General features: G+C 42.0%; 1 protein-coding gene across 1 annotated transcript in view; it reads right to left on the bottom strand.

Annotated features, from left to right (window-relative positions):
* ARPP21 (cAMP regulated phosphoprotein 21) overlaps window positions 1–19,877 on the bottom strand; it is a 122,529-nt gene that overhangs the window by 40,529 nt on the left and 62,123 nt on the right. Inside the window, exons 13-17 of the mRNA XM_066627365.1 lie at window positions 18,521–18,751; window positions 15,164–15,327; window positions 13,911–14,015; window positions 9,860–10,114; window positions 3,252–3,378 (exon numbers count right to left, since the gene is read on the bottom strand). Coding sequence (XP_066483462.1) covers window positions 3,252–3,378; window positions 9,860–10,114; window positions 13,911–14,015; window positions 15,164–15,327; window positions 18,521–18,751 — 882 coding nt within the window. The remainder of the gene's footprint in view (window positions 1–3,251; window positions 3,379–9,859; window positions 10,115–13,910; window positions 14,016–15,163; window positions 15,328–18,520; window positions 18,752–19,877) is intronic.

Here is a 19,877-nt window from a genome sequence, read left to right as displayed (position 1 = left end):
AAGCAGTGGAGGGAGCCCTCAAGCCACAGCTTATGCGAGAGGTTAAACAGTTGCCCTCACGCTGAGAGCAGTTGCGTTGGGCCAGTGCGGGCTCCAACAAATCTCTGGAGGGCCAGAGGCTCATTGGAGACTGGGGGCTCCCTGAGGGCCGCATTGAGAAGCCTCGAGGGCCGCAAGTGGCCCCCGGGCCGGGGTTTGGGCACCCCTGGTATAGAGCACTCTTTCTGGAGATTTTACTGATCTGTATATTGTCATTCAAATATGGGAGGGGGTGTACAGAGAAAGCTTTCTTTCTTAAATGACTAAGGGCGCAATCCAGAAAGTGCCCTGGGCTGGTGCAAGTCACTTGTGCCAGCCCATGACGGTTGCAAAAGTGCCAAAAAGCACTTTTGTGCCATCTCTGGAGGAGGGAGGCTCAGCCAGCCTAAACAGTAAACCCGCACTGGCTGAGCTCAGCCAGTGCAGGGATCTGGGGGGAGAGTGTGGAGAGGGTGGGAGGGAAGAATTTTGGGGTGGAGGGAGTGTGGGGGGCAGGACCAAGATCTGGCACTGGGCTACTGGGATCTGTACCACCTCTTTAGGATGTGCAGACCTGAGGAGCCCCATTGGGGCTGCTTCTGCTTTACCTGGGGTAAGGGGAAGGTTTCTTTTGCCCCAGGCTGAGCTGCTTTCAGCCCCAATCCTGTTTTGGATGCAGAACAGGCCTGCTGGCCTGCCTGCTCCAGGGCAGGTTGGGATTGGGCTGTAATTTTCATTTCATTGAAACAACCTAAATGACTGATGTTCCATACCGCATTTCAACTCAAATACAGCATATTAGGCAAACGGGTGATGATCAAATAACTTCTTAAAACAGTTGATATAGTTCAGAATGTACCATGAATGCTCTCTTTAATGCAATCTCCATATTACTGATGCACAATTAAATAGATTAAATATGGATTAAGAATCACAGAGTAGAAGAAGATAATTTCATACCATATATTTTTCATTTAGGTTGAAAGACCTAATGTAAATTAGTAATAAATATGGAACACTGCTGTTCAGGCAACTGAAGCAGAATGAGACATTGTTTTTGAGTATATGAACACGTAACCCTCTCCATCACACATGGTAAAAACACAAAATGAGGAAAAGCATGTTACCAATACTAATTATTCTCACTCAAACCAATATAGCAAAGCACTGAAGTTGTTAAAAAAAGCTTTCTTGAGCATCATGATAAATAACGATCACAGAAATCAATTATCACCATTCACTGGGGTAGTTAAACATAAATTATGAATGATGAGAGAACAATAATCCCACAACTGATTATATTTCAAAGGTGAGGAGAGGAATGACTGATGCACCACCTTGGAGATCTTCTCCATGTCAGACCATCTAGGTTGTAGTTGTACTTTATAAACCCTGTATATTAAACCTTTTTGGGGACAAGTTGCTTTTTGTTTTTATCATGAATTTCACCAAAACTTCCTATCAAAGAATTAGTATTTTGGAGCCATGCAATAAAACTTTTCGACAGCACATCTTTTCCTCTTTTCCTTTTCTTTGTTTGTATCATGAAATCAGACAGGTGTAAACTGGAGAACTAGGCAATCAATGATTCTTCCTTCTTCTATATTCTTAAGTTCTGTTTAATATCAATGCAATAAACATCGCACCGGTGCAAATAAACCAACCTACACCAGCAACTTTCTTTCTATGTCAACCACAATTAGGAGCGACGTGACACAGTAGAAAAAGAGACCGGTTCACTGTGAGACCTGCTACTCACTCTCTTACAGTGTAACGGCCCCCCTTCCAACTGCACATCACTGTAGGAATCTGCACCAACTGGTTAACACATTGACTTCAAAGAGTCTTGACACCTGCTGTGTTTATGATGACTATCCCAAAAAGGCAAATTGGGAAATAGAATGACACTACCACAGCACATTCTGGATGGCTTTCTCAGTATTTCAGAGTTTGAGGCCAATACAAGCAATAATCCCCCTTTTTGTTCTCCTTACAGGTCAATTGCTTTAACAGATTTAAGCGCCTCATATAATGACGATATACAAAAGTCAATGAAATATTAGCCATTCCAATAATTTACTTCATGCTCTAGTTTTGATCCAGTACTTTAAGTACAGATGCTTTAACATATTGGCTTGTAGAGTCAGGGTTAAAAAAAAACACAGAAAAGAATGTTCTTCAGTTATTGTTAGATATTTTCAAATGAACCAGTTTAGATTTTAAATCTACCCCTACACACCAAAGAGGTGTATGCTAAATGATAGGTTGGGGGGAAGGGACCTGAAGGCAAACTGAAGTAAAAAAAAAAGAAATTTGTACTTACCTCCAAGTAAGCTCTCAAGCCACTTATGGGTCTCCTCTGACATATACCACTTATTTTGGTGACATATGTCTGAGGAGAGAAAAAGGGTGGGGAGGTTTACAAAAGAGGGGATAAGATCTGGCATGTGCCATTGCCACTAGTTCCATCGCCTCCTGCCTTCACCCTGCCCCACTTCCTCCCTGCCCAGGCACGCCCCATTCCTCTCACCACCCAGCCCCACAGCCAAATCATCAGCACTGGTGGATGGTGACATCCCCTCCAGCCTGCAAGTGTGGCCACCAGTCATTGCACTGGTGGTCTTGTTGCACTTGCTGGTGGAACACCACTTCTGCTAGATAATTGCACTTCGGTTGGCAGAATGTGCATTGTGCTGGTGATGCAGGTGGACAGGATTGAGCCATAGGTCTCTTCTCCCCCCCCCCCCCCAAATAAATTATATAAGTTTAGAAAATTGAAAAATATATAAGGAGAAATAAAGTCAACCTGATATGAAAGGGAACACGTTATCTCCCATCCCAGATTAGGATAATGGGATATCCTTTCCACAATTAGCACAGATATCTGATTTTTACATCATCACTTCTTCTTGAATCATACACATACATCCATTAAAAGTATTTTTTGGGAAATACAAGATAGCCAGCTCAATTCTAGCACGAAGCTTTCTCAGAGAAATGTCTGCGTAGAGGAGGCAAGCCTGCCTCAGAATTTTGTTTTTAGAAACAAATATGGTCAAGGCTTTGGTTTAGGTAAGAATTTGAGGGTTCACATGGGATCAGGGATGATATTTTGGGACATAGGGTGTCCTTCCCCAACATACACATATTGACTGAACTGGCACCAATGAGTTCATCCAGAAATAGAACTTAAAGGCTGTAAATGAAGCAACAAGGAATAGACACCTGAATACCTGCTTGTTGTGCAGTCTGTGGTAGTTGCGGACTCCGTTGTGCATTGTATTGAACTGAGGCAATTGGCCTGTACTGCTGAGTTGCTGAGGTAGGGTATTGACCGGATGGATAATAATACACAGGCATCTGTGGAAAAAGAGAAAGACTATGAATAAATATCTAAACCTACACAAACTCTGTTCCCACATACCACAAGTAAATCAGTTTGTTCATAAGCAAAATGATTTCTCTAATGATGGTTTCTTGACGTCTTGAAGAAAAGATGCGCAATGATTTTTTAAAACATAAAAAATAACTCTAACAAGTGGAATGTTATTAATTTTCAGTTACAATATATGAAATATTTTAAACACATGAACTACAGAAAAATGTCATTATAAGGAATGTAAGCAAGGCATTCTTACTGCCCAATCTTATCTGGATCTTCCGCTGGTGGAACTCAGAAGGCAGGGCAGCTGCAGTACTGGTGTGCAGAATAGGGCTGCCAGCATGAATGGCTGGCAACCCCTATGTGCAACACCTGAATGCCGAGCAACTGGTAAGTTGACAAGTAACTGAATGCTGGTAAGTTGGTGGGAGATTGGTGGGTCATGGCAGGTATGGGGAGGCTTGGGGCATTCCAGGGGAGGAACTAGGAACAGATCTGGTGACAGTCGTGAATGCCAGATCCTACCCCCATAATCCCGACCCATTACACCCCCTGGCTCCCCTTGGACCTATGCCAGCTCCATAGCTGATGTGAGTCCAAGAATACCCATACCAGGTCAGAAGGTATACACAAAGTAAAAAGGTTTTTCTAAAAATCCTCTTTTTAAAAAGTTACTTAGCTCCAGTTTGCTTTCTGGTCAACCCCCAGATGGATATTCTTCAACTCACCAATGCTAACATAGAAAGGAATATAATGTCAGAGGCAAAATCACAAACTGCTTCATGAATCAGAGATGATTGCAAAGACAAAAAATAAGAGAACCCAAAGGAGATGCATGAGAAGAAGGAATGCAGGTCCAAGGTGACTTTGCACAGAAGGGAGGAAAAGAATAAAAAAGGCTACTTAGAAAGATGGATTTGTAAGACCAGGAAAATTGCCATGAGAAGAGGTGCCTAATGAAAGGGAAGAACTCATCAGACTGAGAGGCCCACTTGAAGTTTGTGAAACTGGCTGGCTGGCTGAACTTTCTTTTTCAAAGTTTTTCATACTATTTTGGAATTTGGTGGGAGCTTTATTATTATTAGGAATATTATTAGGAATACAGTGGTGCCTCGCATAACGAAATTAATCCGTTCCGCGAGTCCTTTCGTTATGCAAGTTTTTTGTTTTGCGAAGCGCGTTTTCCCATAGGAATGCATTGAAATTTAATTAATGCGTTCCTATGGCAAGAAAAGTCAGAACAAAGTCAAATTTGGTTTACAAAGTGTTTATTAAGTGCTCTTTAAAGGCATACATACTGTACAGAGGATTTCAAAAACGGGGGGGGGTGCTGAGTGGGGAGCTTGAAGGCTGTAATCCTGTGCACACTTTCCTGGGAGTAAGCACAATGGGACTTACTTCTGAGGAGACACGCACAGGATTGTGCTCTAAGCTGGGGAGGACAGAGCAGCTGCACTCAATTGCTTGCTTTTGCCGTGATCATGGGGGGAAACATGAAGGAAATGGGGCAGTGAGAGGGTGAATGAGCGATGGGGGAGATACTGAGTGGATCATAAACTGACATGAAGATCCGCCCCTTACTAGGGTGAAGGGGATCATAAACTGGCATGAAGATCCTCCCCTTAAGTCAAACCAAAACAAAACAAAAAAAAATTTGTCTTGCGAAGCACGGGTCATAAAAATTCGTTGTGCGAGTTACCAGACTTCGCAAAACGCTTTCGTTCTGCGAGTTTTTCGCTGCGCGGGGCACTCGTTATGTGAGGTACCACTGTATACTGCTTTTCAATAAGAGTAGTTCACAAAGTGGTTTATATAATAAAATCAAATCAAAGGGCTTACAGTCTAAAAAGAGATGGAGAAGAGATACCAGCAACAGCCACTGGAAAAGATCCATGCTGGTGTGAAGAAGGACAGTTGTTCTCCTGTTGCTAAATATAAGAGGATAACACTGTAAAAGGTGCCTCTTTGCCAGTTAGCGGGAAATTCACATTATATGCTGCTCTTTGGCGCAGTGGTAAGGGAACACTGAGAGGCACAGGGAGTACCCAAGTCTTACACTTGTCTTACTGCAAGAACACACAGCTTCAGACAAAGCTTATCAAGCCACTGGAAAATGAAAGTGTCTGGAAATCTTGCTCTTTCTCACACGAAGTGCATTGAATAAGTCCCTATGAGCAAGGAGCAGATTGTCCTGCAAGGTAAAGTGGGAATTGACCCTATAGAAGGGACATGGAAAACCAGCCTCCTCTATTTTATGGCCATTAGCTTGCCACAGAAGAATCAGATAAGAGTCTGGACAGTGAAAAGGAACAGTTAAGGAAGCAATTCCATCTTGCACCAGAACAGGCAAGTCAGGAGGCTTGCACTGTATCCAGTGCGAGATAGGGCACCACAGTGGCTTAGCTGAAGCTTAGGTAAGGCACTGCAGCCCCTATGAGTCTCCTTGGACTTGCGCCACCTCCTGAGGTGGCACAAATCCAAGGAAAGCGGAGTAACTTGAAGCCGCTCCATGCTGCTCGGGGAACAGGGTTGGAATCCAACATAACTGCCATGTCCCTGCCCGCCCACCCCCCGGGGCCATCCACCTTCCACCCTCCTTCGTCCCAGAAAGCCTTCCTCCCGCCTCCTCCCGCCCACCCCGGAGCCTTGCGTCGGCCAAGCTTGGCCAACGCAAGGCTGGTCCCTCTGTCGGCATGTCTGCGACCCTCCTGGACCAGTGCAAGGGACTTACACCGACCCAAGGGCACCTCAGGATTGTGCCCTTAGTTTTTAAGATAATCCTGTGACAGTGCAGGACACACAGAAAAGGCAAGTGAAGAATAAATGCTTTCCATCCTGTTTTAAACCTCTATCTGGTCCTCCTTTAATGCAGAATAAGGAACTGAGATTTGAAAGCAGCTGTAAAGGCAATCATAATTAAACTTTAATATATTAATGTGAGATATCTTCAGGCGCGCCAGTTCAGACAATTTCCTTCAAAGATAATCTCACACTGACTGGACTTGCTCACAAATTGTCTATTGTCAGCTGAATTCCACAGTGCTGGATCCTGACAGAAGACAAGCCTCTTGGCTGCTATAATTATAGAAACCAATTAGACATTTACGCAGAAGCTTCTCCATTACGATACCAAATTTTACACCAGAACTTCATGGTACCAAAAAATAATTTCATACTGATGTATAATGAGGATGTTTAAATCACAACATTTTGCAAGGTGAAGTAATAAATGCATGGAAGTTCCTGGGTCACAGTTTGGGAACTGCTGTTCTATTCACTATAGATACGATCTGGGTAGATCGTATATGGATTGTTGATCTCTCAGAATGGTACAGTCATTCACATGGAAATGCATGCCCAGGTATAAACATTTTGTAGTTGCATATAACACAACATTTGAATAGCCAGAGTAACCAATGGCCCAATCCTATTTGGGTCTTTTGCTGCCGGAAAACTTATTCCAGTGGCATAAGGCACTTTACAACTATTGCAAATGGCGACAAACCATTCAGCGCAGCTCGGCCACTATTGTGAGTGGCCTGGTCGATGCACCAGTGGAATGGGGGTGCTTGCTGCTGCTGGTAGATAAGTGCAGGGGCTTGGGAGGAGGGAGAAGACTAGGGCTGGGAAGGGAAGGAATGGGGCAGGGAAGAGGGTGGGTCAAGGTTGGGAAAGGGACAGTATCAGAAGCAGCTGTGTCCGCCAACTGTTTCCTTTACCCCGAGGAGGTCAACAATTGTTCCATTATCCTCAGGAGGACTCCAAAGTTCAATACACCCCTGTGAGATTCAGTAGGCACCAAGTTGGCACAGCTGCATCACCGCATAAGTAATTAAGTAGTGTTGAACTGCAAGAAGCATAACCCAGCATGGAACTACAAGTGGGAGGCAGTATGATCCTCAATAACTGGGCTCTGTCGGATCCTGAACTCTGTGTTGGGCCAGAAGGCCTGACATGGAGTCTCTCAAGACTATGCCGGCAAAATAACTGGTGCAGACTTGAGATGCCTCACTGTGGGACTTGGAGGTTTCCTCAGAGGAAGGGAACAAAAGTCCCCTTCCCCAAGGAGACTCCCAGCAGCTTCCAGGAGCCCGCTGGATACAGTGGTAGCTGCTTTGGTGCTCCAGCTCCAGCAAGCACTGGTAAGCTCAGGATTTGGTTGCCTGACTTCTTAAGTACTAGTAAGCACTGATGCACTGATAAGCTTACCCTCTTCCATCCTGATACAAGGCAACCTAGTCCTCTCCAATAAGGGTACTTTAATATACAAGCTCCTGCACATTCCACCTGTAAAATGACAGGCACATTGCTAATATTTTTGGAACACACTGAACACTTTCTTGTTGTTTTTTCTCCTAAAGTTCAAAGCAGAACTCTTTATTTCAAAAATAAGTATGTTCTAAAATTAATGTGAGAAGCAGGAACAAGGAAGAAAAAGATTACAGTAGGTTTAACTACTCTAGCACAAACATGAATTATCCACATATATACTTTAATTCTCTACACTGTCATTAATAACAAAGCACCAGCCTCTCTAGAAATCTCACAACTAATACTGATGAGAGATAGCAAGAAGCTAAAAAATGCAGCTGTCCGAGTCATAAAAAACCTTCAGCAAAATTTAAATCAGGGGATGAAATGATGAGCTTTAAAAAAAAATAAATTACAGGAGATTAAAAATAGAGAAATAGAGAGGGGTGTGTAGAATGCTGGTAATTAGATTTCAGTATGTAGAGGTGCTCTTTTGATGCAGCTTGCTTTAATTCTGTTTGGAAATCTCTCTTTTTAATAAAAATGCATGTGGTAAAATTTGGCTAGAAAATTATCTGGACACTTTGCACCATGACAATAATCACTTTACTCTGTGGGGAGACCCAGGAGGCATCCAGTGATGTTTAGTGAAAAATAGTAAAGCCAAATCAATCTTCAGGAGGGCAGGTACATTACAGATCTGCTGTGTCTTAACACATGCAAGTCAATTAAGAATGATTCATGGTTATTAGTATTTCTCCCAGAAGCTATGCAGTAGCTCTGTCTCAATGTACAGGAAAAACAGGGTGCCATGGAGGTGCTGTTCACTTTGTACTGCAATATACATGTGCAGAAGTCTTCTGCATCACATCAGCATTCAAAGCACTGTCCTTTAACGTCCTTAAAGGACTACTTCACGCATACACATATGTCACACAGGGCACAATCCAGATGAGGTACTGGGCTGGTGCAGATCCCTTACACCAGCCCAGGAGTGTTGCAAATGTGCTGTAAGGCACGTTCGCGCCTCCTCAGGAGTTGGCTGGGCCAGCGCGAGGATGCGCAACGGCCCATGGAGACCAAATCCATCCTCTGCATCACCCCAGGAAGGTAAGTTCATTCCGGCCTGGGGAGGCTGGTGCGGGGTTTTGGGAGGGTAGGGGAACAATGGAACTGGGGTGTTTTGGGGCGCAGGGAGGGTGAGCAATAGGCAGGCCAGCGGGTGAACTGGGCCTGGGAGGCGGGTGGGATCAGCCTCCGACACTTCAGCCAAATCCTAACCCCTCTCCTGGCATTATACAGGGCTGCTCGGATCTGTGCCAGAGACTTCGATCGCGCAGATCAGACTAGCCCCATTGAGGTGGCTGGAGTAAGGCTGATCCACTTACTCTGATTTGCCCCACAGCCATATCCTAACCTGTGCTGGATATGGCACAGGCCAGTTGGCCTGCTGATGCCAGAGAAGGTTAGGATTGGGCTGCCCAGCTCTTATAACTTTTTCTTGTACTTGCTAATTCTCAGCAAAATCTTTGGACTAGTTTCTTTAAAGTCCAATAAATTTATTTTCCAAAAAAAACAACGTGGGAGAAGGGGCACAATCAATGTTGTGACCACAGCAGGCCAAAGTGATAAAGCCACCTACCCACCTAAAACCCTATTTTGTATCCACATTCACACACTAGTTTAAAGTAACATGTTGTGCATTTATCCTATGGTGCAGTTTGTCTCCAATACTACTGCATTAATGGTTTTTAATCTGTTACAATTCATTCATGTGTGGAAGTCATTATATGATGTTACAGTTAATTAATGGTGACATACTGTACATGTATGATCTGGCCAAAAGAATTGTTGGACTGAAGAAACAGGAGAAACTATTGGTCCATAGAACTAGTTAGTACATTTGCTTGCTCATGGAAAGTCATTATCTCCCTTCCTCATGTTACAAAATGAGGCAACAATATGTGATAATAACAATAATCAGTTTATCGTATATAGTGTTCTAAACCCTACCATATTAACAGTGTTCGCCAATCGCCACTATGAAAGTTTTCCACTGGCTGAAATTTTTCCTGCATTTAATAGTGATTTATTTCTTTAAAAAAATTCCTTTCTTGTCATTGTCTTTATTACTGCATTATGAAAAATATATACAATCTAAACAAATGCTTTGGATGGGGGAGGAAGTACCCACAAATATGCACTTACTTGAGTAGGTGGTTGTTGTTGTACATAACCCTGTGGTGGAGGCTGCAGTACTTGTTGGGATACTGGTGGACCTGAACCTGTAAAACCTCCAGGAGGGAGCTGCTGGCTTGGCGATGCCATGACGTAACCAGTCTGCGGGGCAGACTGCTGTATTATAGGTGATGGATACACAGGACCAGAAGGTGAATCAGGGTTGTCTCCTGATGACTGACGACTTAAGCTCATCTGGCTAAACTGTGTTGTCATGTCATCTCGCTGTGAGGCAAAAGTCAGTTGAAAATGATCAACAGAGATCTCTGCAGTAAACATTTGGAAAACAAAAAAATGGGTTCAAACAAGCACACACAAGGAGGAGGAAAGAACACATTTGAGCACACAAAAAATGTAATTAAGTGAGCAACCACAAAAATCGTGCTGGAGATAACTGAGACCATCCTCATTAACTAAACCCATTCAAGAAATCTAGATGATAAACTTTGCTTAAGGCTTGAAAACACCTGCTGGGTTTTCCCGTTCCTGGTATTAATTTAATCATTCCTACCTACCTGCCACAAAAGGAAATGTCAGCACCTTTCTAGCCACCCCAAGCACATACTCTGCGTGCATGCGTGTGTTTAAGAACTAGATCAGAAAAAGCACTGCCTAAAAGGTTTTTAAGTAGTTAAATGTTCCACTGCTGATAAATGTTCCACTGCCAATTCCTTTAAGGAATCCTGGCAACAGTCATCCAGACAGAATGGCTGAGTGCCTGGGAGCTTGAATTACTATACAAAGCTCCTGTATATACAAGTGTTTCTCTATCCATTTCAATGTAATGAACAACTCCTCATGCAAACAACAATTACATTCAGAGATGTTTCCAAACTGTCCACATCTGTGTAAGCTTGTACTCAAGAGAAGCTCCAATGGTCCTTATACATATGGAGTTTTGGATCTGGAGCCAAATGTTTAAAAATGCTATTTGTCAATGCAGTAGAGGCTGTATATTTATACAAGTTATTGGAACATCTGAAGCTTTCAGTTTTCAGTTTCTGCCTTTCCTTTTGTTGGTGATCTTAAAAATCACCAATTTCCTATTTCTGAAAATATCTTGAGGAGATTCCACAATTCACATCAGCTATCTTGTTATCCCCTCTGTATTGCTTTGGTGATGTTTGATTGAGTCTTGAGTGCATATGACAATAGTTAATAGGGAATCAGTATTCAGTGTCAGATATGCTTTCAGGGAATGGTCACCAAATCTTTTAACTTTTGTTCATACTCTTTCAAGGTCTGTACATTTTTCAAATGCCAATCTCTTGATGACTAATGGTTTTACTCTCTGTTTCTTAAATTCATCCTTTTTCCTTGGTACTATCCTATCTTTCGAATTCACTGGTCTCAGATAACCGTATGGCACAGACTCTTCTTCACATTAAGAAGCTTCTTATATTTTTTTCCTCTACAATGTTCCTTAATCTGCTGTGATTTTAATATTTTCAGCACTATTCCTCCATGACCTTTCCTTACCATCCCCCAATGCTTCCTCCCTTTTCCTTACGTGTTTCTCTGTTTAGATTTTAAGCTTACAGAAAGGACTTGTCACTGCTAATTTTACGGGTGCACAATGCCTTGTTTTTTAGATGCTTAATAAAATCCTCATTCTCAGCATAAAACATATAATTCTACACAGATACTAGAGTTGTAGTTCTGGACGTGCATTGCATTGTGTTTATTGTGTGTGGTGATGATAGCTGGGAAACTCTAAGAGGTTGCTCAGGGGCAGAATGATAGGGGTAGCAATGAGGATGGCCAGACAATGTATGGTGACATGGCAGCAAGATTGCTCAAGGGTGAGATAGCCAATATGGGGTTGGTTGTCCAATATTTTGGGAACAGTAGTTGCCACTGGTTGGTACAGATTTTTTTACAATACAGTTTGCCAGCTACACTTCCACTCATTTGGGGCAAGTAATTTATTGAAGTTACATCTGAAATGAACAGCGAGATGAAATATACAGCCCTCAAAACCTTTCAGTGACCTTCTTAAAAAAGGATTGCCTGTTTGAAAAAAAGGGAGAGCTGTATTTCTAGAGGGTATGCTGGGGTGAAATGAAAACATATTTTTATAAGGCACCGTTTTTTCCCCAAATTCTAAAGCCTAGAGGTTTATTCAGTTTTGTTTCTGCCTTTTTAACATACAAGACAACACGTGATGTTTTAGAATGTCAATCATAAGCTAGAAAATGAGAGAAAATAGGCAGCAAGAAAAAAGCCTATGCCATCTTATACAGCCTATTAAAATGTCAACTGTACTCAAGAGTAACTTAATTTTGATGTTTAAGCTGCAAGTCAAAGTTAGCTTCCTGTGGACAGTTTGCCTTTTATATTTTGGCTGCCCCATGTCCCAGTCATCTAACTCATGTGGTGTTCCTCAAAATTCTTCCAGCTTATCCTTTACTACATTTTTACATTCTCCTATGCTTTTACCTTGAGCTATTGCCTGGTTAGTGTACCTAGGTGGAGAGTAAGAAAATGCCAAAATCTGGCTGTCTGTCTAGTCCAATCAGACAAGAGTTTGGGAAGTTACTGAACTTGACAGCAGCAAATGCACATACTCCTAAACAGGGAAAGGATAAAGAAGTTAACTCCTACCAGCATCAAATGGTCAAGGTTTTCTGAGGCCCAGCCCTTTCCACTATGAAAATGAACTTTTCAAATGTGATTCACTAATTTTTAAAATATAATTCAATTTTATTTATTCATAATAATTACTACTTTCCATGACACAATAAATCTGTGCCCCAACATAGTTACAGCCGCGTGCCACTTAACATCTGTTCGCTTAACAACGGTTCGCATATATGACGGAGATAAAAGCACAATAAAGATGCTCTTAATGAGGCAATTGCATCTCCCATAGCCTGCAGCAGAGTGTCTGTTTATGCAACAGAGAGGTTCTTAATGCTACGAAGAGACAATCTATCTTCAGTAGCCTGTGCAGCCAGCTAGTGTCTGGCAGGGAGTGTCTATTTACACAACAAAGGCACTAGATTGGGCTGAATGTTCACTTAATGACCTACTCACATAATGACAGGGATTGGAGAATGTATCCCCATCGTTAAGTGGCACACACCTGTACATTGCATTTGCCCCAGAAGTTTTTACAAGATATATCCCTGAACATATTACAAATAATTACTGCTACCTATGCCTTATCCCAAGACCTGTTCCTATGCTTCACTGTCATTATTCTTTATGAGAGAGCTGATATTTCTTTAAAGGGGTATTATTATTACTGTTTATATAGCACTTTATACATGCATAGTTTATTACTGAGAATGCGTACACTATCCAATTTGCTTCCTACCATTTCTGCTCATTTTGCTATGTCCAAGGTATATGTGAATGTTCCCATTTCTATCAGGAATGCATGGTTCCTCTGCATAGCTGCAAAATATCTCATGTTTTCTTGTTTTTGTTTTTATAAAGCTCACAAAATTCATACAATGCACTTTTGCGCCAATACAAACCTTATTGAATCATACAATTCAGTCCTTGCTACACAAAATCACATATTTTCTAACAGGAGGCCAATCTACAACTATGCACTCAAGACACATACAAATTAGTTCAAAAACAGCAAAAATAAACTCTAATTATTTTTTAATGGGTGAGAAGAAGTGCTACAGATATATCTCTAGTGGTCTTCATGCATATCAAAGTGGAATAAATTGAACCAGCATGTTCAACAGGCACATAGGGACCCAAAAATGTTTCTCAGCACACAGAAATGGGATCATGTGTATAATGCCTAACAATCATCAGCTTGGAATACTGCAGAAACACACTGTTGCAAATCTTTTAAAACATTCAAAAAAGATTTTTGACCAGAGGATACGCCTAAGTGGCTAGCAGTTCCAGGGTAATTGACAACACAAGAGATTTATGACTATTATATTCTCTCTCCCTCCCCCTCTCTCTAGTTCATGGGGCAGCAATGCCCCTGAACACAAACTGTACTCAGACAATGTAATCAATCCGCATAAAAAGTAATAAAAATCTACAGTACCACAGGAAACTGCTGTGTTGTAGACACTGCCAGGAGATGCTGAGGAGGGTAGGAAACTGCTGGATACTGGACTGATTGTGAAGAGGGTTGCAGAGCCTGAACAGTCTGAGACAGAAAGAAAAGACAACAGAACAAAACAGATTCAATTATTGCCCTTACTGTAAGACAGACATTTCTTAATTTGAGCTAAGGTCAAAACAATAACTTGGAAGTATAGATGACATCTTCCAGCTCACCCAGCACAGGGCACAAAAGGTCAGATATAGTTGTTTTAGTGCTGCAATTTTTCCTGTGTGTCTGAAATCCTAATCCTGTTAAATTCAATGGCAAAATGCCCATTTGCTCCAACGCTCAGAAACTCAATAACTCTTTTAATGCCACAATGCCGCTATAATGCTTCTGAAAGACTTGAGTGATGTGAGCATTTGCTAAGTTACAGCAGCACAGAGACTAATGTGGCATGAATTACTGGTGAAGCAAGTCTTGAGACTGAAACCTATGAAAAGTGCATTTATTGCTTTTGGTATGCGACAGTGCCAAACCAGCAAAGTGCCACCAGTGAGTCTTACAAGCATGACAGGTAGATTGCTTTGCGTGAGGGTAAGAAACAGGACTTATGTCAAGGTAACTCATTAACAGTCAAGACATTCCAGAAGCAAAGAACCTACTAATTCAAAACTGCCTTGTACACGAAGTAGCTATAATAACCAGAATATAATTGTAACTAGGCTAAAGGTTAAGAATGGTTTGACATATGTTGAACAGAGAGTGTATAACAGATCACTATTTCTCCAGTTTCAATTTCTTAATACCTTGGGAGATGTATGTTATATGATGTCGTGATCAATATTATGACAAATTCTGTCATGATTTAAATTCAAAAATCATAGAAAGTCTGGGTTACTACCTTTGCTGTCTGGCAGCCCAAAAGTCCTAAGTTTGGAGGCTGAAATATAGTCCATCAGTTTCGAGTTGCAGATAAGAAGAGGCTCCACTGTGTGAGCCTTTGCAATGTGCACAGGTTGCATCAATGGCAACAGCTGAAGGTATAAATAGGATGCATCTCATGTGCTGCTTCACTGGCTCTCCTACAAATATTGCTATCCCAAGTGATTGCTCAGTTGTGGTACTTTGTTGGGCCAGTCCTGTAAGAAAGGGAATGCTTTCCTGTACTGCCTCAATGATCTCACACAGGATTCCTCTTTGGTTGCTGCCATATAGACAGGTACTTTACATCTTTTCAGTAGCCATACCTGTGTGACAAGGTGACTTGTAATTTGTTGTTGTGGCTGTTGTATAGGCTGTTGGGAAGAAGGCGGTTGTTGAGACTGTCCAACTATCTGGCTCCTAAGTGGCTGCTGACTGCTGGGTGGGTTATATACTGCAGGCGTGCCATCAGGGTTTACAAACGGTTGACCTGAAATAAATTAGTCTTTAATGTGTTTTTAAGAGTGCAGCAAGTGCCAAAGGAAGATATGGAATGGCACACTTACCGCCCAATCCTATCCCATCCGATATTCCAATATGCAATCACACTGGCAGCGTGTGCAATGCATACAGTGAAGTGATCAGACAGCCAGTGAGAAGTAATTTTTTTTTTTTACTTACCTCCTGGTAAGCCACCTTATTGCCTATGGGTCTCTCCTTGGACCCACATCAGCTATTTTACTGCGTTGAGGAAATGGAAGAGGCAGGACAGTTGAAAAGTCAGGGATAGAATCTGGTGTACTCCTTTGTCACCAAGATCCACCCTTTCCAGTCTGCTTCCTGCCCTTGCCCTCCAAGCCCCAAATCTTCCCCAGACCTCCCACAGCCTACCCATTGTTTGCCCTCACCACCAACTTAATTGGGCTGGCGGAGCAACCAGGCAAATCTGGTGCACATAAAGCACCTCTAGCCATTTTCACCAGTGGCTCCAACACGTGTGACAGTTTTCACACCACTTCAACAGGGTCTACAGCAGTGGAATGCAAGATCTGCTGCTGTTGGACCTTCATAGGATCCAGCCATTAATTTTCTGGCTTATAACTGAATATTCTACAACAATCATCAAGTTTCGTAAGATACAGTTTACTGACAGTATTCCAAGTTAAAGGCAGCATCTATTCATTTCTTTTGTCACTAAGCTGTTGACATATAACACTACACTAGCAACATTTTCTTCAATAGTATTTAACCAAAAGATCTAAGTTATCCTGCACTGCCCATATTAGTTAAGCATCTCAGTAGAGGGCCAATCTTCATGCAACATCATATTCTTGCTTCTGTTAAAACTTTCACTTGTTGTCTGCTAAGCTCGGAGTTTGTGATTTAACAAACTAGGATTCACCTACTATATGAGCATAAAGAAGTAACAGGAGGAAGGAGAAGTGTCAGATTGCATTTATGTCTGAATTAGCATGAATTAATCTGTCATTTGAACCCACACCAATTGTATATTTATATTGTAAAGCATCATAACAGAGCTTAGAAGACAAAAATATATCTGAGGACAAGAGAAAGGCACATTTGTGCCTTCTTGAGAGGAAGCCAGGCCAGTGCTCTGAGAAGCGCCAGACTGACGAAAGCCTCCGCACCGGCTTCTTCTCTGAGGGTTGCGTCGACCTGGCTGTCGGCCTCCAAAGGTGGTGCAAGTTTGAGGAGACCCATAGGGGCCAGCAGCCCTTACCCAGGGGTAAGGGGAAAAGTTTCCCCTTGCCTCTGGCTAAGCCGCTTCTGGCCACTATCCTGCACTGGATATAGCACAAGCCTCTTGGCTGACGTGTTCCAGCGCAGGATAGGATTGCGCCCTAAATTCACTATTCTTGTTCTACACTAATACAATTATTATCTTATTCTAAAAATATCTCCTGCTTCCTGTGATTCCCCCCAAAGTTGAGCACATCAGTTAGTTCAATTTATCGATTAATTCATTAATCACAGTTTTAAAATGTGGATTTTTAAATTGGATTTGAGCTGAAGTCATCGTATAGTAATTCTGAACAGACAAAAGCTTTACTGCTTTATGGAGGCTTATGGCATTGTTTTGTATTATGTATGACCTATGTCCATCTTTCTAACAATAACTGCCTTCCAGAATGCTTTTAAATGCATTTACTAAAGTATTCTTAATGAGGAAGCTAAAGAAAAAAAACAAAAAACACCCATTCTGTCACTGAGCTGATAAACCATGTTTTAAATTTCCACATAGCTTTTTGGTATATTTGGTTATTGGTGGTGGTGATACGATATGGTTGCTGAAATGAAATAGCAATATAATGCATAATTTACTGATGTGGTAGTACAGTGGCTCCCAAATTGTGCATCATGGCACCCTCAGGTACCACGGGAAACTCACAGGGCTGTGGCAGGATGTCCCCAGAGGCCTCTTCTCCCTGGCTCTCTTAGGCACTGCCATCCTGGATTGCATGAGAGCTCAGGAGATCCAAGATGGCAGTGACCAGGAGAGCTGGGAAGGTGTTCATGCAAGAGCGGTGCCATGATCACAGGAAGATCACAGGAAGATTGAGAACCACTGTGGTAGTGATTACACTTTTGACTCAACAACAGGAAGAAACAATACAGGTGGGTTCAGATGACTGAATAAATATCATGTCATGAACATGGGCAAGTCCTTGTGCTCTTTACTATTTTGGCTCTGTTGCTGAGCTGTGACATCAACATCGATTCCATCACACATATGTATCTGGAACTATGTTTTAATTATGGTTTGTAAACCACACTGAAAACACAGCTCTGAGTTTGGACTGTAGGCCTCATGAGCAAGATCATGCAGACTATAGCTATTAGGTAATAATCCATGCTGTTGGATGTTTATTTGCCAAACCTTCCTATAAGAATGAGCCTTGAGCACTGGCAACCCTCTAAGCATCCTCAAGGACTGCTGAATTTAAGACTGTGTAAACTACAAACCTACTCTGGTTTAGCTATCATAACCTCCTCTACAGAACTTGGGGAACAGGAGTTATGTGAGAGAGCTAAAGATCTCTAGTAGATAAGTCTCAGCACCCTCAAGTTACACTTCTCAGGATACCCGACAGGAGACTATGACAAAATATGTTTTGAACTGTTTATTTTTGAACAGATGTAGCTTAGCCCAGAGGGCAACAAGCACTGGCAGAGTTCAGCATTTGTCCCAGTCTATTAATTCAATATTAATTCTCTGATTATTCTTTCAGCAATGCATTTAGCATTTTTCCCCCCACTCATTAGTACTTGTGAAAATGTTCAAGCAAATCTGAAATTTAAAGAGATAAATATTCAAATTGTAAAATAAGAGCTCATTCACACTCAATAAATTTTCTTGGATGCAAGCGCACCCAATTAGTCCATATCAATTATTTATATGAATATCAAAACAGGTATCAGTGGATTCAGCCATCACATTTGCACATGAACAGATAGTCAAGTGTAAATGGGATGCCCCACTCATAGGTTCATATCTCCACTCATAGGTTCATATCATGCCCCACTCATAGGTTCGTAGGTCCACTCATAGCATATGATCCTCAGAAAACATAATTACTGTTTGATAATGAGTTCCATTTTTTTTAAAAAGGGGTGTGAGATGCTAAAACATTCAGAAACATGAAAAGGACCATGAGGCTAACCTGTGTGTGGATTGAGCAGGATGCTTCCTGGAGGTATCCCTGCAGCTTCAAGTGGAAGTATGATATAGCTGGTGTTGCTTGGTACTACCTGGCCACCTATCCCATTCTCGGTATAGGAAATGCTGCTTGCAGAGGTGGCTGTAACTCCAGGGACAATGGGTGCACTTTGGAGAGGCTGATGTGTTCGTGACAGAGATCCTGAGGACCCAGCACTGCTGGAAGACTCTGAACCTGAGAAAAGATGCAAAACTTCTACTGTAAAAATAAATTTAGTTCTTCTGTCACAGATGCCACAGCAACAGGACAGAAAGCAATTATGGACAGAACAACACTAACTAATAAGAGCCTTCCACATGACAGATTACTCTGCAAGCAAATTTAAGGGGTTTCCATTGCATGGATACCAGTCTTGGTAATTTAGACCTTGGAGACGTTTAGGAATTCTAAACTTACTAATGTCATTGGGGGGGGGGGTGATGGTTGTGGGAGATGAAAAAGCCAAGCACATAATCAAGGGCACAGCAGAATATATAAACCTATGGAAAAGCAGGTATGACATTTATTTGCCAGATTTTCCTTACAAAAAAGGAAAATTCCAACAGTTGCACAATACCTAAGTCACTAGGCATACTCTGCCTGGGATAGTCGGATTTAACCATACCTGCCAGCCAAATCTGGATGATAGTGTGACTATGAGTCTAGAACCAAAACAGATCTAGGCGAAAACAGAGTAGTAATTTCTACATACTTAGGGGACTCCCTGGATACTCAGAAGTATAATAGTTTGTCCATATAAAAAAAAAATTTAAATGCAAGAAAAAAAAAGGTCCAACAAGAACTATGGGCCTTCGGTACCTACGGAATGTTGAAAATGTCCATGGGGGGGGGGAAGAGAAAATGAAGGGGGACATTGTGCTGTATCATACAAGCTATATAGACAGGTTTCAGAAGAGAGAAAAGTAAAAAGTGGGAACACACATTCCACTCTTTATTTACTAATTTGTTGCTTTTCAACAATGAAGTTATCTCTGCAAAATGCTTACTCTTTGATATATAACAATAAAGGGCTTATGGACCAATCCTATTCCTCCCTCCCCTGCTGGCATAATTAGCACTGCACAGGTGAAGGCTGTTTTATGGCCATTGCAAAGCAGCCTTCGCTAATGTGCACTGCAGACCTGCTTGCAAGGAGGCTGGTGTGGCCTTCTATCTTCCAGTGAACCCATGGAGACCAGCCAGAGCAGATGAGCCCATGCAGGAGTTGGAGGGAGCCAGGCAGGAGGCTTAAAATGGCAAGTGGTCGACAGAAGAGGGCAGTGACGGGGTAGATCAGGTCCAGAGGGTGGGATTGGTGTTG

This window comes from Tiliqua scincoides, chromosome 5 (genome assembly GCF_035046505.1).
Source record: "Tiliqua scincoides isolate rTilSci1 chromosome 5, rTilSci1.hap2, whole genome shotgun sequence".
Classification (NCBI taxonomy): Eukaryota; Metazoa; Chordata; class Lepidosauria; order Squamata; family Scincidae; genus Tiliqua; species Tiliqua scincoides.
Note: the sequence above shows the minus strand (reverse complement) of the source record. Positions and strands in the feature narration are given on the sequence as shown.